At 36.7% G+C, this 24844-nt stretch overlaps 1 protein-coding gene across 2 annotated transcripts in view; it reads right to left on the bottom strand.

The window, feature by feature from the left end:
- Nucleotides 1–24844, bottom strand: part of LMBRD1 (LMBR1 domain containing 1) — a 68794-nt gene that overhangs the window by 14788 nt on the left and 29162 nt on the right. For both annotated transcript variants that reach the window (XM_033055443.2, XM_033055444.2), the window contains exons 8-13: nt 13398–13523; nt 10833–10985; nt 6701–6765; nt 5858–5960; nt 4665–4769; nt 3280–3429 (exon numbers count right to left, since the gene is read on the bottom strand). In XM_033055443.2, coding sequence (XP_032911334.1) covers nt 3280–3429; nt 4665–4769; nt 5858–5960; nt 6701–6765; nt 10833–10985; nt 13398–13523 — 702 coding nt within the window. The remainder of the gene's footprint in view (nt 1–3279; nt 3430–4664; nt 4770–5857; nt 5961–6700; nt 6766–10832; nt 10986–13397; nt 13524–24844) is intronic.

Raw genomic sequence — 24844 nt, 5'->3', positions numbered from 1 at the left:
CTAGAAAGCTAAGAAGGTGGCCTGGATGTGGATACAATTTTTTTGTGAACGGTTATGAAAAGACTCATTGCTGATTAACAGGTAAGACAAATTGCTTCAAGAGGTGAAACCAAGCTATCCTTGGTGCCTGAATAGCTATGAAAGTTGAACAAATTCCTACCAAGGGATTTGGTTGGTATGGGCACAACATCCAGAAGAAATTTTCAAAAGTTTTCTACAGACACCACAGCTGAAGACACTTTTGATGAATTGGGGTCACATGGTTTGAACACACCAGCGCTCAGAGTTAATAAAGCAAGTAGCCCAGACCTAGTTAATGTTAATTGCCTCACAAAAGCTCCACTTTCATACTGGTATTCAGTTAAAAGGAAAACTTACCAGCACTTCCAAATTAAAAGCTCTTGCCAAGATCAACAGTCTCCAAAGGAAACAGTTCAAGATTCAAACAGTAATCTAACCTATCCCATGCATTACTATAGATTGTGATAACAATATAGTTTGACACTACTAGATTTGGAATTACTGTAGAGCAAAGCAAAGGGGGAAGTACTCCATTTACACAGTTTATGAGCCACCAGATTGACATACACATGTTTATCAGCCCACTTATTCACTAAGCTTTCCTGCAATAATGCTCATTTATTGCTTGGTTCTACACACTGTTGGTTACCAATGGTGTTATTCTAAAGGATGAAATCAACTGTAGTCTGAGAGTACAGTGAAAACCTGGACTGTGGATGAGAGCTGGTGCATGGAGTTATCATCTGGAAGTTTGCTATGTTTAGGTCACTTGCCCTGCTCCTAGTTATGTTCCTGAGCACTCCTAAATCCATAATCCCAATTCATAGCTCTTGAAAAAACATTACTAAATTCACAGAAAAACATCTTGCTTCTCTTCATTCCCAGACTCCATCTCTGCTCACTTCAAAATAGCAAAATTTAACATCCAGTTACCAAGGTATTCAGAGACAGAAAATGTTTCTGGTAATTTCTAAAATACTCTTCAAGAGGATGTTTTCAGAAAACCTTGTATCTATTTGGTATGCCAGAGAAGCCCAGATGTAACTTACCAGCATATTCTTTATGTCTCATGTTATTTTAACAATAAAACCAATTTCTACTCAAATTAAATTATGTACTTGAAACAGTATATGAAATAAGCTGAAGACCCAAGATGGCTATCTTGACCAGAACATCTTTAAATCCTTTAAACAGAAAGTTACAGCTCTACTCAATCATTTCAGCTAATCCTTCTTGCAGTGTTGACGAGGATTATACTGTAATAGCTGCAAGAATGACAAGAGCCTTCCTACTGCTGTGCTCTACTCTCTTGACCTTTTTTTCCCTCAGAAACTACATATTTATCTTCCGATACTTCTTGTCATAAACAGCTAACATGCAAGTGTTAAATCTCAATCCTTCTGCCTCCCTTAATAAACACACATTTTATTTTGTTCACAAAGCAAAACAAACTGCTAACTACAGCCTTTATTATTTGCTTTTCTCTTCAAATCTTCCATGCTGTCTACAAACTTTATCACAAAGGATTCCCTAATCAGGTCACTGCAAGGCTAAAAGACTAGTTCAGTGGGACCCTTAATGCATCAGTTCTTCCCACTCTTACACCCACATTGATTCTTCACTGTAATTTGAGGTATACAATCATTCTACAACATAAAAACCAAACTGTCTTTTGCAAGGACTTGAGCTCATAACTAATTCAGATAAAGCTATACTATTTATGATGTTATATAAACAATAAACAACCATACCAGAAGTTCTATGTAAATGCACCTAAACTGACTTTAATCTAAGTTGCATGCTCCTACTACCCTAATTCTGACAAGCTGAGCCAAATCATACATACCTAAGCAAGTTAATTTTGTGTTAGTTTTATTTAGCATAAGATCTAATCAAACACATTTCACTTCCTAAACACCAAACATTCAAACCTCCTACAGTGATTCTATTACTGCACTTGGATTGGTATCACAATGATCAATTGCCCATTGACAGATAACTCAAATGTAAAGACAGCTATACAATAGCATTTACTGAGACCTCCACTTCCTGAAGTGACCAATCCCACGACACCAACACATTTAAGTTGAGCAAACTCCTCTTCTCTAGCCTATCTAACAGTACTCCAATTACAATTTCTCCTTGTAATCATTTTGCCCCAAGTATTCTGCATCCATCCACTGTTTAAACTAAGAGGACTTATAGTAGTAAGTTACAAAATTTACTAAATAGTTGTAGATGAAGGAAGTCAACAGGTGCTTAATTTGTAAAGCAAGTATTCTCCTCCCACGGGAACATCCTCCTAGAGTTACAGATATTCCAAAAGCTCAAAGCAGCATCCAATCACATCAATCCCGTTTAAATCCTTTCTTTTGACCACTCCAGCTCAACTGTTTTGTCTTTGTGAAACTTGGACATCAAACAGCACACCAAGGGATCTTGACTTCACTGTGCCTGAATAAGCAACCAGTTCATGACCTGGTTAGCTGTCTACATTTGCAAGATGAGACTTAAAGAGGTTTACCCCTGTAAGATACCATCCATGAAACCTCTCATGATGCTTCTGATATGTAACTTTGAACTTTCCCAAAAACATACAGGCTGCCACTCAAACTAAGATGTAATACAATAACTCTCCAGGTATAGAAGATGAAAGACTTAAAAAATCAAAACCTTGAAATACACAAAATGCAAAAAAAAGCAGAGATTAAATTTTTATTGCTTAAATCTTTAGAAGAATTTACAATGCAAGAACTACGTGGAGTTTCATGAAGTAAGACAGTCCAAAGTGCCTGGAATGTGACAAATCTGCACACACTTAGCGCCACTCAGTTAATTATTTTCTACTGTTCCAAGTTCTTTGTCATTCCTCATAAATATGCACATAAAAATCATCAACTGTGGAAGAGTATTGATTTCATTCTGTACACAGCTTTACACATTCAAAATAATCCTCACCACAGTCACTCAGCAACCTAAGCAGACCAGCACAAAATCTAGTGGAAGTAGACAACTATCTTATCAGAAGGAGTAAAACAAACCTCCGTTTCACAAAGTCTTGAGATGACCCAGAAATTAAGTTGTGTAATATATAGTGCAATCAGTTTCTGGCCTGTGTATTACCAAGAGACCTACTAATATTTAAAAAAACTGCCTATCAAAGCCTCTTCCAAAACTGAAAATCTGAGTTTCAAAGTATCTGTAAACAGTACATTTTTCATGCAGAAAATAAAATTTAAACAAAAAAATGCATCTCACCTGTACCAGGTATTTCTGGCTTCCATACATTACATACTGTGGGGCAAGACTGTAAATCATGTAGCTTGTATGAAGAACTATCAATAGAAGTATCATACAGAGAAATAAGAGTGCCTGAGGTCGAGTTTTTCCTCGTCTGATTTTATAAAGCTAAAATCAGAAAAACAAATATTAACATAATGAAATATCTCTTTTTCTGAAGGCATTCAAAAACTTATTTAGTTCAAATAAATTTTAATTCTATTGCCAGAAGTGGGAGGTTGCTAAAATTATCTTCTGGCAATTTAATTCCAGTGGTTCAAAGCAGGTTTTCAGGTGGATTTACCTAAATTTCAAAGCACAGCTATTTAACCAAATTAAGTTTGATTAGTATTAATGGCCCAAAGCATTTATACACTAGAATTTAGCAGCAAGATTTAAATTGTCTGTCACCTATAATAAACTGCATTGGTTTATCAAAGAATATTGTGTCAAAGAATATTGTGTCCTTTGGTCAAAGTGAGGTGTCATCAATCACTCTACCCCTAATCAGACCTAGAAACAGAGGCTGGAGTTGTGAGAGAGCATTCCCAGGCTCTGAGTAAAATGGCACACCATATAGTGGCATCTTGTCCATTTGACACTGCAGGGAACAACATAATCCTTCTTTGTTGCCCTGTAGACACCACTCAGCTCTAATTCCCAAGGGCTCAACCTGAATACCATGTTAGGGTGAAGAAGCTGGCAGCTGAGGGGGAAATGACAGCACTAAAATCAACAACTAATCTCACAACTCACTGCAAAGACTGATGGTCACTGTTCACAATTTTGTAGTGTCACAACATGAAAAGTTGACAATTGTAAAGGGAAAGTAGGCACATTACCAGGGAAATATTTAACCAAGTACCAGAGGCATGAATGTCATGTCACTGGATACAAAGCTGCTTGTATACAGCAATATATTATTTGCATAATATTTAGATAGCCCTATCACAACTACACTGTTTTCTCTCTTATGAAGCTAAACACATTTGTTACACAGATGGTAATTCAAGAACCTCTGACTGCATGCCACATTGTGGATTTTGACCAATACTTCAAATATACCAATCATATGGCTTTAACTTAGAGAAATCAGAAGCCAAAGGGACACTGATTGAACACTTGAAGAAGTCAGCTGACTACTAAAAAAGTTCAAATTAAAACATCAGTTTTGAAGACTCGGAAAAATGAAACACCTTCCAAAAGCAGTGTAAATCGTACAACGAGCTTTTAATGCTCATTAGGCATACAGAATGCTACTGGCAACATCCCATATTTAAGAGGCAATACAAAAATAATGTATTCAAGAGTATGTATTTGTCAAATATCTGACTATTTGAAACTAAACTCTAAGTTATATTTACCCTTGTCCAGAAGAACCATATTCCCATATTTCGAATCCCTGCCATTGAAGTGAAGATAAAGTACATAACAATGGTTGTGATAAGAACATAATCAAGTGGAAAAACCTAAAACAAGAACACAAGCAGTTAAAAAGACAAGGAAAAAAGCTCTTCTCCCACTCTAAGTAGCTTCTACTTCTGTAGCTTGTATCTGAGGTAGTCAGAGCCCTATTTTAAAGTTTTACACAGCTGACTCCAAATATAGCTAACATAGCTTGCAGCTAATAGAGTTCGGACAATTAGTCTGGGAAAGCACTAGCATTTTTATTAACTTAAGAGATACCTTAATTTTGAAGTGCTATACATTCTTAGACAAAGAAACACTTAATTATTTTAAATATGCCCATAGAATGACAAGTCCACAGTGGGAACAATTATTTTAAGACTGCATATTTGTGACGATTTTTCAGATCATATTTGCATACTAAACTTTTTTTATATTTACATTAATAAAAGATTGAGATAATATTGTTGCTGAGAACTTCTTCTCAGTGAACTACAATCTTAGATGTTCAATAGTTTTAAAAGCCATAGGGAAGCAGTACATTGTGCTGACCCATTATATAAAGAATACAGGAATAACTCAGCCTGGGGGGAAAGTAAAGCACTAGCTTAATATTACAGCTTTTCTTTTTCTCAGTTTACTCATGACAAACTTAAATTTGTATGCGCACTTGTTACCTTCCAACTCACTGATGTATGTTTTTACATTGGGTTTGCTTCCAAGACTAAGGCCTTACTATAACATAGCCAATGTAGCCTATTTTTCAGTGTGCATTATATTAAAAAGTGAAAAATCGCATTTACTTCACTAAAAAGGCCTAAGGTATCCAGTACATCAACTAGAATATATGTAGAACATGGGACAAAGTTGCTTTTACTCTGTGCATAGTAACTAAAACTGCTATCATTCTCTGTTGCTACTGTATTTTCATCACATCAAAATCAGTTTCAAGAATCACCTTCCTTGCCCAAACTAGATTTCATTCACCCAAGCTTTTCATATCAGTAACTAAAAACTAAAAATTAGTAAGGAAGTTGCCTTGCTTTTACTTGAATGCACATTTAGACAATGTTGTTTTAATGAATTACTTGGGGAGAAGATAAAAGAGAAGAGCATCCTTACATATGTATATCACCACTTCTTTACTTACTCTTTGAAGAACTGGTAACAGCATATTCAATGGATTGGTAAGATTAGTTCCTAGAATTATAAATCCTGAGTCGAAGCCAGCCGAATGCAGAGCTTTGTCCAAACTGGAATAATTACAAAAACTGTGTAAGTACTGTGGCTCTCCCAGAAATTTATCTTCAGTTTAATTTAAAAGGGTAGCTCAGAATTAAAAAATCCACAAACTGAACTAATCCCAGAGAGTAACAACTGTCTAGCATCTACACAGACACATGTTTTGCTTTACCACACTCACTGCACTTGTTCTGTGAAAGGTAGATTGATTTCTGCATCTCCTCAGCATTTTTGTTTTTCCCTAGTTTGGGTCATTAAGCTGATTTTCCCAGTCCAAAAGATCAAAAATGCCAACATTTGAGACTTCTGGTTAATGTAAATTCATTGAAATCTATCAGATTTGCAGCTTTCGACACCATGAAACCATTCTGATGTAATGTACATCAAAATGGATTAAACATGTAATTTACTGCAAGATTTTAATGACCTGTTACCCAGTCAAAGAAGTACCTGCAATAAGATTCATTCAAGCAAGCAGAATACTTCTGTAATCTGAATTAAACTTCCTGAACATATATGTTTAACTTCTCTGCTGAATCACAACTGTTTTCCACCTGAAACACCTCCTTTTTTCACACTACTTTTGGTATCTTTTGCTCCATTTCAATCTATAATATAATGAGGAGTGCAGCAGTATTGACAGAAACGTAACATTGAAAAGAAGGGGGCTGAGGGAAACCACCCAAATTTCTGTATTATAGCAGAAACTAGGTAGTTTAAATGGTCAAGGAAAATGCTGAAACATACTTACTTTGACAAGAACAGCGAGACAGTGAAGAGCAATGCTACAATGATGAAGAATACTCCCCACACAATCTGCAAGTAAAAATTTAAAACAATTTTAACTGAAAGCGTCCACAGTTGATGCAAGAAGTGAACACTTGCCTTTGTTTCAATAACAATTTAATAATCTCAGAGCACTTCAGAGCTTAAATACACTTGAAACAGTAACTTTCTGGTAAATACTTGAGAGAAGTGCTCACAAAATTTTTACCCTGTTGAACATACTTTGTCAAGCACATTACATGCTCTAGAGTGTAATATACAAACCTACCCTCATGTCAAAAGTGGCATTAAGAAAAGAGATGACATTACATTTAATGACCATAGCTTTTAGCAGAATTCACAACCTGTATTCTCAGTATCTATGTACATGCATTTAGGTTTAAAGAAATTAGAGACTGGTGCCTTGACCACCCCACCTGTGTGCAACTTCCAACAGGAGACAACCTGTGCACAGCATACAAAGAACATCTCATCCCTCCTGAGTAAAAGTTCCCTCCTGTAGCACTATTCTGAAATGCACAATGACCAAGTCACTTGGGAGTGATGAAAAACTCAATCAAGCCCAAATACCATGTCTTCATTAAAACACAGAAAAGTGTTTTTATTATGGCCTACCAAACACAGCACTCAAGACAGGAATTGACTCTCCAAGTTGTCTCAACCAGAACACCACCTACATTTTTTCCTGGGTTATCAGCAAGTTGAGGAAACTATTCTCCCTCCTTCTGACAGGTTTTCTCCCTCACCATCTTTTCCCCAGGGAGTTTAAGGGACAATACACAGAAGACAGCCCAGACAGGAAATCCATCTGGTTACAGTTCCAACAGTTTCACTGTATTTTCCTGGAAACTGTAGTCATGGAATACAATCAAATAAGTGCACTGAACTTCCCAAAACATTTAAAGATTGCTAGACTTGAGAACTAGTCATTTCAAAATTCTATATGCAGGAACACAATGCATGGTCATCCACATGAATAGGGAGCTTCACAGTTTTTTATTAGCCTCAAACTTGGCACACAACCACCACGAAAAGGTTAACAACTTTATTACAGCTGCTCATTAAAGACACTCAGAGATACAATACTATTACATTCATTAAATTATGAAGATAAACTTCCATCTGCAAACTCTAGCACAGTATTAGAACACTACTTATAAAACAACTCAAATTACATAGGTCTTACTAGATAGAGATTTAGAGATCAATATCAAGGTAAGTTTTGCATTTCCACATGATTAAATGCACTAAGACTTTATCTCTCCATAGCAAACTCCTACTAGGTAGGTATTAGCTGCACAAGAAATAGATGCTCAAAACCAACGGAGGCCAAGAGTCTGAATCCCATCAATCTCCACTACCTTCTGCCAGCCGTGGCCACTAGACAGGTATTTGTATCTCCTCTGGAATGTTCAAGCTCAGCAAAAGAGGTGATGCTCCAGAGAATGGAGCAGACATTTCTCTCCCAGTCTGTTAAGAAGACAATGCTGGAACAGATAACCAAGCTTAGCACATGGAGAAAACCAGAATAACAGGGTATTTTCCAAAGAAAGCTGCAGCCTACAGAGATCTCACAGGTGCTTCTGGTAGGAACAGAGTCTACCCACACTGGAACAGAAACAAAGTGTGAAGAGGAAGCAACAGCAGTGTAGAGATGTTATGGACTGTCGACAACTCCCTATTCCTCTCTGTGCCACTTCAGAGTGTCGACAAAAAGAGTTGAGCCTTGGAAAGAAAGAGTGGGGATCTCTGTTCATGCAGATCTCAAAACACAGCACTTGATTTTCTTATTTTACCTTAGGCATCTCCAGTTTGTTCCCAACAGCTGTGAAGTACACCATAAAAATACAGATGCAATACTGCTAGTTTATTACCGTTGAGAAGACTTCCATGTTTCATATCCTATAGTCCTGTTCACATATTGAACAAACATATTTGCTCTGGAGTTTGTTTTCCCCACAAAATTTTTTAAAAACTCATAGTATACCACATTTCTCTTGCTGCTGAGAGTATCAGATTAAAGTATAAGAAACCATAAAAAAGAAGGCAATGTTATATTTTGCAATAAGAAATTAGACTAATTCAACATTACTTAACAACCCCATGTTGGCCAATACTCAGTTCCCTGGGATCTTAAGATGTGCAGCTTTTGACTGAATTGAAAAACTAACAGCTCATCTTTGAGTTAGCTTTGACTAAAACAATCGTCAAATGAGGTTATCTACTTAAAGAAAAAAGTTTTGCCTCAGTTTAACAACAAATCACATGCTAATAGACACTTAGCAGTAATAAAACAAAGCTAGAACACTTGAGGACATACACAAAGATAATATGATAACGTAAGTTTGAATGTGGACACTAAGCTAACTCTATAAAAGACCAAAAGACCTTGAAGATCAAGTGCAATTCCTGAACATGTTATTCTGTTCTGTTAGTCCCAATAAGTTTGCCAAAAATTGACCATCCCAAACACAAAGCAGAAAAAGGATTCTCTATCTAGTACTTGTTTCACAAGAAATGGAATTTCACTTGAAGTCTGAGAAGCAGCCACATATTTGAACAGTAATATCCAAACTGAAGGTGCTGAAGGTGAAAATGTCGTAAAACAGTAAGCAAAGCTTCCAGATACTTTCTGCACTTCTACATTAAACAGAAGTACTACATATGGAAATTGAACAGATTTTCACCTTTTCTTAAAGCCCAATTGAACAATTGACAAATTATATATCTGCAGAGACATCCCAAATGCTCTTCAAGAAGCAGTAAAACAGTTCTGCAAGAGTTAACATGTAATTAAGTGATAGACATTACCACTTTACAGGACAGCTCTAGTCAAAGTAAACAAGTTCTCTGACATGCTTCATAGCACAACCATAGTCCAAGAAAAATCTGTCACGAAAAATTATCTACCTGCAACTCTGCTTTAGTCTGTGATTCCTGAGTCAACAACTTAGTGACTGTCACAGTTACTGAGAGAATACAAAGTTTTCAAACCACAAAAACAATGAGACACTGGAATACCATCCAGACCGTAGGTGGTAAGCTGTAACTAATGCACATATAGTATGTTTTGCTGTGAGAACACAGCCAGAGAAGCAGTAAAGTTCCAGAGACAAAATATATGGTCAACACATTTCTCAAATTTGAGCTCTATGTGAAAAGTTACAGAAGCTTAATATTAATATACAAGTTGTATTAAGTATTTTTCACATCAAAAGAAAGCCTCCAAACTGTTAACATGAAGCATTAGGGGTACCTGTTCTCTCAATGAAAGAGCTCAGTCTTTATTTGTAATATATCATAGCAAGGCAACTCCATTAAGAATTGGACACGGAAAGCTTTTGTTCAGCTGCTATTTCAGCCCATCATTTTCAGTACTTGGCATTGACAGCAGCAATGACAGAAGAAATTGTTTACAACCTACCTGCCTCTCCCCAGCTTTCCCAAAAGCAGCCTACAGTTGAAAGTAATGCTGAAATTTCTTCCTACATCTAGTCAGCAAGAAATACTTTATAGGGTAATACTGTTCATAAAAGTACTAGTTTTCAAAACCAGGTATCTACTGAAAATCAAAGTCCTAAGATCAAAGAGACCAAGATAAAAGCTTTGCCCCAGTAACTACCTCCTTTGCATTGGTTAAGTATCATGACATCAAGTTCTATTCAGCTAGTTTACTATTTATCAAGTAATTCCTTGGCAAGATGCTTGTTCCAAATGCATATATTTTCAAAATGTCTATCATTTCTGCTAGATACATGTAATTTAGATTAACCTAAGCTGACAGTTATAGAATTCTTCCTTCTCATTTTTGTATGTTTGACAAAAAAAACCAAGATATTCAGATTTTCTATGGTAGTAGCATTAAAGTAGATCAGCTAGAATTTGTTCATTTTTAATCTTAATCAGAGTTGAAGCAAGGTAAAAGGTTTTTTTACAGCTCAGAATTCACTACAGGGCATTGTGTAGTACTGGAGTAAATAAAAAAAAAGCAGTTGATATTCAGGGTGGTAATCGATAAACCTGACCTGTGATTTATGCGGGAAAAAAGGAAGTTGGTAGTTACTTCAATTTAAGTATCAAAAAGTGGTAAGTTTTACCTTTAGAGGTCGAATAGCTTCACAAGCTTTTGTCCACCAGCTTTTCTCAATAGACTCCAGATGCCTCTCTCTCCTTCGAAGTGTCCTTAATCTCTCTTCTAGTTGTTGTAAAGTCCGTCTATCCCTCGATGACAGAGGACGACCATCTCTGCACTGGTTACAAAGAGTGCAAAAGATCAAGAGTGATCAAATCAAGAAAACAGACTTGACAGATAATTAAATAATTACAACAACTTTAAAGAATTTGTAGTATATAATTCATGCATTTAAAATTCCTATGATTATCAAGAGGATGAAGTGCAAAAGTCACAAGCTGCAACAAGAACAATTCCTATAAGGTGGCAGAAACCACTTTGCACAATGAAAATGTTCAAAAATTTTAACAGGGTGGATAGCCTCCATGGCTAAAAAAGCTTAAAAAGCACAGCCATGATCTGAATAACGTGAAAGAAGTCTGTATTTTGTGTGCAGGGTTGAACATGGTGATTTTCAGGTCACTTCCCATTAAATTTCATTATTAAGCATATATATCCAGTTTGGCACATCTTATTTTCTTTCCAACATTCCCCTAGTTGCTCAGCTTTGTTTCTTGAGCAAGAAACATAAGTCAGATAAGAGGTAGCATCACCCCAAGAATTAGTTCAATGTAGTTTGTTTGATTATTATGTTTAAGAATGTATTTTAATTTTGAGCCTTTAAACACTGACCAGGAGCCACTACACTGCTGTAAAGTGAGTAGCACATGCATACGGCTCAGTTATTTGCTATAAGCAAAAGCAACAAAATGGGTATTAGGTAGCTGAACCTAAACGGTTTCTAACATTGATGCTAGTGTTCTACAAACTCATACTTGGATAAAGATTCTTTTATAGTAGGAAATGCACTAAAATTATATTTTAAAGTTTTGAAATTCCTTATTAGTTTCTCTTATTTTAAAGGATCCTTCCTGCAAACTATATATGTAACAAATATATGTAACACTATACCAGTGAAGCTAAAAAAATTAAATTAATTTGTCAAAAAGACTAAGATCACATTATAGACATACACAACACTTAAATTGGAGATCACAATGTACTTTTAATAGGAAGACATGCATTATACACTATATAGCATCTCTGCGATTTAAAAAGGACTTTCTGACAACAGTTCAAGCTCCCAATCTGCAAGTTCAAGTTTCAATTATGTAAGACTAATGAAATAAGCCTACCAAATATACTAATAGTACAAGAATATACTACATATTGAATCTCAGTAGCATACCCTCATACTTCTAATTCTTACTGTATAGTACTCTCAGTAACACTTTCTTCACAACTTAATGCACATATACGTGAAGAACTAAGATCACCATTACAGAATGAGGCAGATCCTGACCAGAATCCATTAATCAAGAAGAATTACTCTGCACTAAAGGTTGTATTACAATATAAACATAAATAAAGAACTTTCTACTTTTTGAACCTATAGTTTAGCCAGACTGAACAAGACCAGCTGCATGCAAATGATCATAATCCAACAAGGTCTTCTGTAAAAAGTAACAATCCATTTGTCACAGATTTCTCATTTTTTCTCATATTGATTTCAGTAAGGGATGACTTTGGTGCTGTAATACTTTGCAAAACCAAAATATGATAATTTAAACAGACTACTTTTTGGGTTTCTTTATTCAACAAAATATCTAGAACACACTGTGCCCACACTGTGTAGAGGTAAGCCAAATATCAAGGGAAGACTGTTGGAACTGCTTCAACATCTGAGGTCTACTGTCACAGAGTGCACAACACCACAGATGGACTGCCAGGATGGAAGCAAGGCACCCCAACGTCACTTTTCTCAAGACCGTGAAAACACTGGTGAAGCCATTATATGAAATAGGCTGAAAAAAGATGTGGGAGATTTTCCCTATCATCTCATATGTAAAGAAATCTTACCCTCCTTTGGTTTGCACTCAGATTAAGTGTCTTGCTACTATGAGGCACAGCATTCCCATTAGCTGCAAAACCATCACGGGTTTACAAATGATGTTCACATCCTAGGGATATTTAGGACTCAGAAAAGCTTTCCATATGTATGCTTTTCATGAAGAAATTATTTATAACAGCAAGGTACATTAACTGGGAAGCAAGAATATCTGAAGCTGTTATTTATTCATAAAGATGATTAATAGTTTGATGAACCTAAATCATGACAGCTCTGTGTGGCAAGCATCCAGCATTAACTATACTGCATTCAGTGAGTCAACAAACTGGATGTTGTTTCTGGTAGCAGACTAAGTGAGGTTAATACCTACAAAGCATCTCTTCAATCCAAGCAGGCCTAGAGAAGTTTGAGCTCAGTTTGTTAATACTTACTAGCTAGACACATAACTACTCCAAGACTGACAAAGAATGTCATCACTGCTACACAAGTGACCACATGTGATTCAAAGTAACTCACACAACTGCAAGCTATTCATTTCTGGCTTGCTATTCTTTCTGGAACAGAGACTCTTCAGCATGACCATGAACTAGTAAGCAAGTGAAACAAAAATCATCAAGAAAGTAAGAACAATGAAGACCTTACCTTTGACTTAATCCTCAATAAATGTTGTTCCACTTCTTCAATATCTTCAGTGTTCTCTAAACGTTCATAAGATGCACTGGTCGTTCCCTTAATCAAGTTCAGAGGCAAAGCTGACATACCATAAGCCTTAAATAAAAAGGAAACACCCATACTCAATTTTTCTGCCATGTATTTTCATCTGACAAGGCTGTTCCATGTTGTAGCTATGAGGTATCATACTGGGTGGGTTTTTTTTATATAATACTGCAAAGTCCCCTAAACCATGTCCACAAATCCTTTAAATATTTCCAAAAGTTTCAAGAGTAGCTTTCTAGATGTTTACAAAGATACCATTCCCTCCAAGCACAGCTTTACATTTCCTACTGAGAACAGATTTAACACAAAGCTAGCGTGTTAAAAATGTCACCATACATGCTGTCATATCATGAGTTTTCTGTACACAAGACAGTTTGACCTGCTTAGAATCCTATCTCAACACACTACAGTCTCATGCACAGAACCCAGAGCAAGGTACTGTGTTTTTGATTATATTTTTGAATATGGCATAACACAGCCTGGACTTGACAACTGTCTAACAATGTGTCCTAGCTCTCTTTAGACTCCTTTGAGAGTATAAAGTTGTTTTGCGACCTACATGAGGCTGCAGATATTGTTTATCTGGACTTCAGGAAAGCCTTCAACACCATATCTTACAGTATTCTCCTGGAAAAGCCAGCAGCCTGTGGCTTGGACAGGAGCACTCTTGGCTGGGTTAAGAACTGGTTGGATGGCCAGGCCCAGAGAGCGGTGGTGAACGGAGCTGCATTCAGGTGGTAGACAATGACTTGAGGTGTTCCCCAGGGATCAGCACTGTCCCCATTCTTGTTTAATGCCTTTATTGATGATCTGGGTGAGGGGATCAAGTCTACCATTAGCAAATTTGCAGATGACACCAAGCTGGAGGGGAGTGTTGATCTGCTGGAGAGTAGGAGGGCTCTGCAGAGGGACCTGGACAGGCTACATGGATGGGCCCAATCCAAGGATTTGAGGTTTTACAACATCAAGTTCCAGGTCCTGCACTTTGGCCACAACAAATCCCTGCAGTGCTACAGGCTGGGAACAGAGTGACTGGACAGTGGCCAGGCAGAAAGGGACCTGGGGGTCTGATGGACAGCCAGCTGAACATGAGCCAGGGTGTGCCCAGGTGGCCAAGAAGGCCAATGGCTCCTGGCCTGGATCAGCAATAGTGTGGCCAGCAGGAGCAGGGCAGTGATTGTCCTTCTGTACTCAGCACAGTGCTGTGTCCAGTTCTGGGCCCCCAGTTTAGGAAGGCTGCTGAGGTGCTGGATCAAGTCTGGGGAACAGCAACAAGGCTGTTGAAGAGTCTGAAACATAAGTCCTATGAGGAGCAGCTGAGGGATCTGGGGTTGTTTAGCCTGAAGAAAAGGAGGCTCAGGGGAGACCTTATGCCTTTCTACAACTCCCTGAAAGGAGGCTGCAGCCAAGTGGGAGTCAGTCTCTTCTCCCAGGCCACCAGTGACTGGACAAGAGGACACAGTATTAAGTTGCACCACGGGAGCTTTACATTGGACATAAGAAAGAAGTTCTTCACAGAAAGCATTATGGGATCTTGGAATGGGGTGCCCAGAGATGTAGTCAAGTGATTGTCCCTGGAGATGTTTAAGGAAAGACTGGATGTGGCACTTGGTTCTATGGTCTATTTGACAAGGTGGTGTTAGGGCATAGGCTGGACTTGATCTTGAAGGACTTCTCCAAACTAGCTGATTCTGTGATTCTGTAAAAAGCACTATCCAACAATTCTCTTCTCCAGGTCAAACAAAAAATTCCTTTGGTTTTTATTTTTTGGTTGCTCTCTGCAACATGTCACAAGCCTTCATTGGAACCTCTACAGTTTCCTTTTTGATAAACTAGGGCACTAAAACCAGACACAGAATTTCCAGGTAAGGCTTTGGAACTGCCAAGTACAATGAAAATGTCTGCACTCTTGCCAGGCAAGGCCTGGACACTATTTCTGCTGCAAAGCACACTGCTGGATCATGTTCAGCTTGCTGCCCACTAAGGCTTCCAGTTCATTTCCAGCAGAACCAACTCCCAGCTGATCAGACCCAATTGCTAACTGTTGCTTGGAATTAACACATTGCAAGAAACTACCTGAACATCTTCTAAACCTGATGTCACTCTTGCTGGCCCAATCTTCCCATCTGTCAACATCTGTATGGTCGCTCTTTTCTGCTTTATCTACTTCTCCCAGTTTGACATATTTCTCAAACTATATGATTACTCAACCCCATCACCCAGATCACTTACAAGGACTAAATAGTATTGGCCCCATACTGACCCCAAAGAGCTCACTCAGGTGAGCTAGTAGCGTAAATACAGAACTTAAGGGACATGTCAACACCATACAAGATAATAAACTAGAATGCAGGTTGCAATTTATCTGATGTCTCTCTCGGGAACCCAAAACATTTCTAGCTAGTGCCAGTATGAACAAGCACATAAGAAATTACTATGACAATGTGCCTAAACAATTTTAAAAGCCTGAGCTTAGAAGTAAATTAGATTTCAACATCTGAGGTTTCCACCTGTTCTTCAAACAGCTAACACATCAATTAACATACCAAGTATTCACTCAATGAAATAGTTAAGAAATAAAATCCAGGGCTTTAAAGCTTAGTCTAAGTTTCTACAAAGAAAAATACAACTTTCCAAGCGATGCATTGTTTTGCTGTTTTTGAAAATGTGAACTACATACTTGAATATCAAGTTTGCTCTAGTGATCTGAGGTCCTTCCCTGAATGCAGAAGATACTAATAGTAAGATGGTTATGCAAATAAGGCTCACATCATCAGTGTGGGAAAAGGACACCTTGGTCCTTCAAGATAACAATATATAGAATGAAGGGCAGAAAGATGAGTCATCTCATGTGACGTGTCACAGGTCTGAATAGAAGCTCTATTAGCTCATTTTGAGGGCTGCATTTCCCTTCAGGCTGATAAAGACGTTCAAGGCTGCCCTGGACAAAGTCTTAATCCCCTGGGTTAGTACAAGTGTTAAATTATTCAAGGGTTATTATTTTAGGCATTTGCAACTTAACAAGCAAACAACGTATTGAGAACAGCAAAGGAAAGCAAACCAAAGATGTACACTACAGCCAAGAAAGGGCTTAGTCCTGAAACAAACTGTGGGTTCAAAGTCTGGAATATGAATCAAAACATATCAAAAGAGCCTTTAAAGTAGTTAACATAATTTATGTACATGAATTTATATAAAACAAGTAATTAATTCTTGACATACTTATACCGCTGAAACAACAGATTCCAGGACTTATTTTTAGCTAGTTTTTTTTGTCTAGAGTGTTAAGTCAAGTAAGAGACACTGTACCAAAGAGTAAAACCAGACATCCAAATGTAATAGTCAATTAATAATCAATTACAGTACACAAGCAGTTTTGTAACACAGGTTCTTCAAGATGAAGTGAGTCTGGTACTAAACTGTTCAGGCTGGTATCGGAGAACATGTTGCAAGGATAGGTCCCTGAGGCCTCAGGCTCTATCTCTGCTCCTACTTGGATGCTGGATCAGCTTCATTGAAACCACTTTTTTGAGTAGGAAAAAAGAAATCTAAACTTATAGTTAAACTAACTTATGTTAGAGACATCGCCCCTCTCTTGAATCACCACAAGGGCTCAAAACAAGAGATCACCACTATCATTTAGCTTAAGGGCTGGAAAGACAAATCATAAGAGCTCACTACCTATTAACTCCAAGTCAGAAGCATCATCCATGAGCAGCTGTCTTGTTCTCATTTGAGTTTCTGTCCATGGGCATCTCTAGGTCGATGAAGTTTGCACTTACAGACTTTTTGAAGTATAAGGCCTTCTACTCCAAAGAATAAGGGGGAAAACACAGAACAACATACTGCAGCAGAAAACCCACCTTCCCAACCCTATTAGTACAGTCAAAACAAAGTTTTTGAGACTCCTTATTTGTTACTCATAGAAGTGGTAGTTCAATCTGAGACAGTAATTTGAAAATAAATCCATCTAAAGCAGGAGCCTGTAATTCCCATCAACACAACAAACAGATCAATCAGTACCTTTACGCAGTGTCAGATGGCACTGAAAAGCAGCGAGAAACATGCTCTACCTGTTCTGAGCATACCCAAATAACTCCATGCTCCAGACAGTGCATTAAATACCTTTTAAGAAATAACATGAGCACGGCGTCTAATTTACTTAATCTCCACTTATCCCAGGTCCCTTCCCTTCTCATCCTGCAGCAGATTCAGCCACTCTCATGTCATTCACAGTGAAGATTTCGAAAGAAAAGTTGCTGATCTGATTCTTAGTCTCTTGCAGACTCAGCAACACTTGAGACCTGCCAAACTGACATAACCCATGGCCAGATAACGGATGTCTTTCTTATTAGTTGCCTGCTATGTTAATAACAGTCACTCAAACAGAAAGCAGAAGAGAAGTGAAGTTGCAACAAATGCAAAATCATGTTTTACTGAAATTGTTACATCTAACAACTACTGCAGGGATCAACTCTTGAATAGTAAAAAGATCCAGAAAGGTTTTCCACTGCAAACCAAAACCTAGTGCAAGACTTCTAAATTGCCCAAACCATGAAAGTTTCACCGAAAGAGTTTCACCTATTAAGGCAGGAACACCTAATCATCAACCACATCAGTCATGAACACACACACATCGATCAGTTAAGAGGAATACAGCAAACCACATTAAAAATAATATAGCAAATTACTTTAAAATAGTTAATTGACTTAAACTGAACTGCCTTACTGCCATAGGCCTGAAGCCATCATGCATTATAATTTAACAGGAAGTTGATTATGTTACATTTTCTAATCTGCTATGTTCAGTTAATATGATACAGTCAAATGATTAACTTGGGGCCCAAACATGATAACCTCTCCTTGTTAAAGATCAAACAGAACAAGTAAATTTTTCTTCATCAGCTTGGTGCTCAACAAGAACTAAAAATTAAGACAGCTTAACAACTTTTTCTGGTTTAAGATATTTAAGAAATAAACTTGTGAGATTTCAATAAGTTATCAAAAAACTACTTGTGTAGCACATCAGAATTACTTCCTACCCCATTTATTATTAGAGGTCCATATATCATGCAAGTGGGCTTTAAAGTGGTTATCACTGAAAAAGATGTATATCTAGCCTTGTGCAAGAAGTGTAGAAAATATCGACAAGCATTTCTTGCACAGCAGTGCCCTCTAGTGAAATCACATAAAGCCAAATTAAAAAGAAAATGCTTATAACTACTGTATAAAAGACATCAGAAATGCTCTCAGCTTTAAAGACACAAATATTCAAATTCCTATTTTCTTACAACAGCTTATTTCAATACTTCACCTCAAAGTGTGACCATGAAAAACAAAATGTTCAGTTCTAGCAATACTTCACCTCAAAGTGTGACCATGAAAAACAAAATGTTCAGTTCTAGCAATACTTCACCTCAAAGTGTGACCATGAAAAACAAAATGTTCAGTTCTACCAACTAGACTGACAAAAATGTGACTATTCAAGTTAGAAACAGTTAAACTATTTTAATATATGTAGTATTTTAAAAATGTAGTCATGTATGAGCTAATATTCTTCAATACAAGTGTGCCAGTTAAGAAAAACCTCTCTATATAAAGAATTATTTTGGTATAGAAGATGCTTTTATATACTAGTAGCCTAATTAGTTTTTTATTTGAATTATGCTAACCACGAGGGAAGTCACAGGATACTTTTTACCCTTCACAACAATTGACACAATTCAGTTGCTTATACTGAACAGCTTCATATGGATACAAAGCATCCTTGTGAGCATTGCTTCTGATGAGCACATTGGTCAGACCAATTAAATAGCCTCAAGGGACATGCACTTTCAGGTGTCACACCAACAAGTAACACTGAGTTTGTGTAAGAGGAACAGGGACTCCACCTTGATTGAAACTGCACTGTCTCTGTGCAGCTTAACTGTACAGTTCTCCTGAAAAGTAATCTCACCTTACAAGGACTCACCATCTGCTTTCTTCTAAAGCCATGTCTCCATCTCTCACTACCTACTCGTACTACCATTCAAATATAACTTGAATTCAAGAATCTTATTTCCAGAATATCATTAAACATGGTAAATAGTGACAGCAGTTTATACATATTCTCTTAAATTATGAGGGGTAAAGGAAAAAGCCTACTAAATGCATCTGAAGATGGCAAACTCTCTCATGGAAAGTTGACTATTTACTTCCTCTAAAAATCTCACAGCATAGAGCTTCAAAAAAATCATTCAGCATGTTATCTGGTAAAATTTCAGTTTTTCATGGGAAGTTATAGCATCCGATCTTCAGTTTCTATGAGAGCACAAAACTTTTTGAATAGCATTGTTAAAAAAAACTCAAAGCATGGAATAGATTGAGCAAACAGAACAGGTAGGTTCACTGTGGCAATTCTTGCATGATCTGCAATACACAACATGAATCTTGCACTGAGCACTTGTTTCTCCATTTCTCTATTCTTCATCCCTACAGTATCCTGCTATATAGCCACCTTCATTTCTCATAATAATGATTTCTCCCCATCATACAGACTCTTACAGACTATTATATGTCAGCATTTAAGTGGACAAAAAAATGCTGTCAAGGTTTCTAAAAGAGAGAAGCCAAATGACAGCAGCCTCTATACTACAGCTATTCTACTATGTGCTGTGAACTTGTGCTTGCTGCCCAAAACAGCTGTGAAAGAGTTAACTCTGCTTCAGTTAGAATACTGACCCCATAATTACTTTGCCTAGCTGTCACCTTCTATACTGCTCCATGAGGCTTAGAAAAGCATTATCAAAAGATTAATCTACTTTCCAATTCTAAAATTTTAAAGTACAAAACTACCATTCATCCACTAGTTAAATATCTAAATATCTATAGTTCTCCAATAGTGTAGTAGAAATCAGGCTGTTAAAACAATCAAACTGTTTGTTATTTTGGTTATTTACTACTTCATAGAGAGGTGAACATAATGAAAGAATTACATTTCTATTTCAGAATTGGCATTGAAGGGATTAAATAGCAATGATGATGAATGCTACTAACATCTCAATTTCTCAATAGCTGTTTGAGGTCTGCTTAAAAGAATATCACTAGTGAATGAGTGCTTTTAAGGTTAGATTCGAAAAGGTTTTAAGTTCTTTGGTTGTTAAGAACGTCAACTACAGAAAACTAAATCACAATCTGGACAAAAATTAGGTGTGAAAAGGTCATCACATTTGTGATTAGATAAGCTAAGCTTTTTAACATTTCCGCTTTCAGGACAAAGAAAAAAATGAGCATTTTATAGTTGCATAAGAAATCAAATAATGCTTATTAAATGTTTGGAAAAATTACAAAGCTAATTATAATCATCCTTCAAGGACATGCTAAATGAGATGCACAAGATCACTCAAAAATTAATCTGCCTATCGTTGTATGAGTACTCATTATTCTGTCTTGAATTCAAATAGCAATCTGGAGCTGACAACAACTATTGTTCTAATACCTAAGGCCACACAGAATCATTTCAATGCAAAACACATTAATGAAAGAATAGATGCAAACTATATCATCTGTGAAACTGTTTCAAACTCTCCCCAAGCCAAAACCAGCATAGCACTGCAGGCTTAATTTATCATTTTCTTGTTACTATTCCATATTTATAGACACAGAGAAAGCTGTCAGTATAAATCATCAAGGTCATGGATTTGCAGAACCCCCCTGAAGATCACTTGTTCACATGTCTTACAAAACAATTTTAAGTATGAAGCATTGTACTTCAGTACTATACATTAGGTAATGCCAAAAAAGTAGACTTTGTGATAAAGTGTGAAAACAGAAAAGCAACTACCAGTTAAGGATTCTGTTGAGAATTGAGACATATCAAGACACAGGTCTAAACAATGTTGTTCATTTAAACATTGCACATACCTGAGAAAATAAAAACTACGTTTATGCTCTTGCCAGTAATATTAATGCATCAAGTGAACATTTGTAGACTTCATCTACACTATTTTATTATTTCCCTTTAAAAGTTAAAATTTTAGCATACACATCTTTGCTAGTTGCGTTTTTCTTATCCCTTTCTGGTCTTCCCAACCATCAATAAAAATGAAGATAATTCTTCGTGTATTCAGGAAGGAAATGCAACATGAAATTTTTGTATTATATTCTAAAAACATCATGCTAAAAAATATAAGCTCAAAGTCAGTCAAAATAAACTTAACTGCAGCTTTTGCACTTTTACATCATTACAGAAGGAAGCAATTTTGCTTTTTGTCCAAACAAGTTGCAAAGTTAAGAAATTATGGAAAAAAATTTGTACTACTTAGATTAAGAATAGGTATTAAGTTTGTCAATTCAGAGTAGGGGAACAACCAATCTCCCTTTCACTTATCCAGCTTCTGAAAACTGCCACCTACCAAAGTACTTGAAAGTTATTACTATCTTCTGACACAAACTAGTCTTGCACAAGGTAGCTATTGAATCATAATGAATTTTCTGAAATTGCATAGTTTTCCAACTGTTACACACATGTAGAAAGAAATCATGTTGTTGAAAAACATTCTGCTTTACCACACATCTGATTGATTTTTGGTTTCTTTGGTCCTAACCTATATGCTTGTTACAGTCCAAGCTTTTGGGAAATTTAGACAATTCAGTTCTGTGCCCACATCTTAAAAAAAGTAAGTACTTTAGGAAGAATAACTGCTCATTGGAATGACCATAATAAAAAACCTTCAAAACCCCAAAGTTAAAAAAGCAAAAGTTTATAGGGCAAATGGAAGGAAGCAATTTGAGAATTTACCGCTATGGACTTCTTAATAGGGAGAGACACTTGTCAAATACAAAGAAGTTTGCTTTAGATTTTCCTTACACACTACTGCCAAAATGACTAACCTCATGCTAGACACCTCTGATCTTGCTTTGCAATCAAGTGTTAGAGAAGCTGTTTTTCCTGTAGAATACCAACATCACTGATAAAAGGTTCTGACTCAAAAACCACACAGATATCTTTATAGCCCAGAGAAGCTATAAAGAGAAGACACTTGCCACATTTGCAGGACTGTCCCAAATATCACCACATGGAAAACTAAACACAACAAACCAATTTATGTTCCATTTTAAGTGTGGAGTTAAAATCCTCTAAATACTCCTTTTACTCCTTAATCATCCTACTTGCATCTCATTTTCTCATTTGAATGACACCGTGTTAAGAAATACCATGAAACATTTAATTTGCTCCTTTATTCAAATACTAGCTCTTGACTCCTGAAGATATTTCCTAACAAGGATAGAACTTGAATCAAAAATCTAATTCTTATAATTATTGCTTTTTAGTAGGTACCAAAAACGCACACAATCTTCTACATTAAGTTATCAAAGTAGCTGTGAGTTTTCTCAATGACCTTTTTTGGAAAAGCAACTTTTACACTAACTCCTTAAGCTGGTAATTTCCATGCTAATACTTTCCCCAACAATTTACCTTAAGGGATGCAATGCTTTCAGGATCAGTATTTATTACTAAGTACCTCCCAAAGCTTTTAACTAGTGTTTCACAGAAATTGAGGAGATCAGAACTTTTCATACCAAGAAGTTTTATTTCTTTTGCCATTTCAGTTTTAACAGTGTATTAGTGCATTTCATCCTACACTACATTCATTCAGATCTTGGGGAAAAGCCCAAAACTCAAAAGCAAAACTGCATTTTCTCTCAAATAGCAAGAAAGAGCTCTTCTCTGTATGCATCACTAGATCAAGTTTACTGTGATTTTGATGTTTGAAGCCATAGAAAACTGAACCCAGCAACCTAATATAATAACCCCAGTGAACTGTAGCATTATCTACATATGTATCAGTCAGTGAAAAGTGCTCAGTTATCCATAACTGCAATCCAGCACCATGCTTCTATTTGTGTTGTCCGTTAACTGTCACCTTCACCCCCTAAATGCCAATGCATCAAATGCAACACGCAGTATGATGTGATAAGAATTCTGTCTTTCCTTGCATTAACAGCTCATCATGTATTTCAGAGTAATATATTAAACCAATCAGGGCCTTGAGAGGCCCCAAACATTGGATTGATCCTTAAAAATCAGGTTTTAACTAGATTAGTCCTTGGGGCAAATTTGCTAGTTACATAACTTAAACTGCAGCAAATTACAATCTCAATAACACTACCCTGCTGTATCCCTCTTCCTGTGGAAGCAGGAGGATTTGCTTTCATAAAGAAAGCCTAGGAGCACACGTGTGCTGAAGAGAGCTTTTGCTCTCTATTTCTACTCAAATTCAAGGCTACCTGCTGACAGTGTCAAAGCCTTACCCCCCCAACAAACTTGTCACAGTACTGTATATTACCACAACACAGAAACTCAATTTTAGAGCAGCCATAATCTAATTCTTCATGCTGAAGGCCACACAAAGCAGTACTATTAACATACATTTAACTAATTGTAGAATAGATAAATCGCACTGCCAGGAACTGTAATAAAATCACTTGATTCATCTCTTTCATAGTTTCTTCCATAAATAATATTTTAAGATTAAATCAGTCAACTGCAGTCACAGCATTCCTATTTATTTTTAGTGTTTTGTGTTATAGTAGCCATTCAATGTAAAGTCATTTTTAATTAGATATGAAGGGGGGTGCAAACATATTACTTATTACAATACAGTCTTTATTAGATAATTTAACAGATTTCTTTTCTTTACTGTGAATGAGTACATACAAGACCAGATATATGCATTCTTCTCTTTAAAATTCAATAGAAACGCAGGTGCTGAAATGGGCTGAAGATACTCAGAAGGTAGGGGAAAATCCAAAAATTGCAGTTATGTCTATACTACAAATCCAACTCTTCACTGTGTAAAAGCACAGATCTTAGATCACCTCCATCCAGAGAAACAGGAACTCAGATACCACACGTGGTGTTCCCAATCTTTTTTTCCCATCATCTACTAAGCATTTATGGAAAATTTTGACACTTTCTTCGTTCTTGTGTTCACTCTTACATAACAATGTTTTCTTTCTGTGCTTAAAAACAACTAACATCAATGATCAAAGAGATTTTTGATGACTAAGCAAAAAGATCTCCCACCTTTGGAAACTGGGATAAACAATTTGATCAGCAGCAGAAGGCAGCCTGAAAAAACACAGGAGCCTAACTACTTATTTGTGAGATGTCCAAAATCAGCAGCAAGCATTACAAGCAATGCCCTAGAGACTTATCTGTGTGCTCAAGTCTGTCTCATCTAGAGATGATTTTTTGTTTACAAGACTAACACAGCAAAAAAAAGCCACCCGACACAAAGACATGGGAAGTTACCAAGAGAAAACAGTTACTCCTTCCAGAATTGTGTTCCCCTCCTCTGAAGTAGAGGAAGTGGAGTAAGCCAAACTGG

Source organism: Catharus ustulatus, chromosome 3 (assembly GCF_009819885.2).
Source record: "Catharus ustulatus isolate bCatUst1 chromosome 3, bCatUst1.pri.v2, whole genome shotgun sequence".
NCBI lineage: Eukaryota > Metazoa > Chordata > Aves > Passeriformes > Turdidae > Catharus > Catharus ustulatus.
Note: the sequence above shows the minus strand (reverse complement) of the source record. Positions and strands in the feature narration are given on the sequence as shown.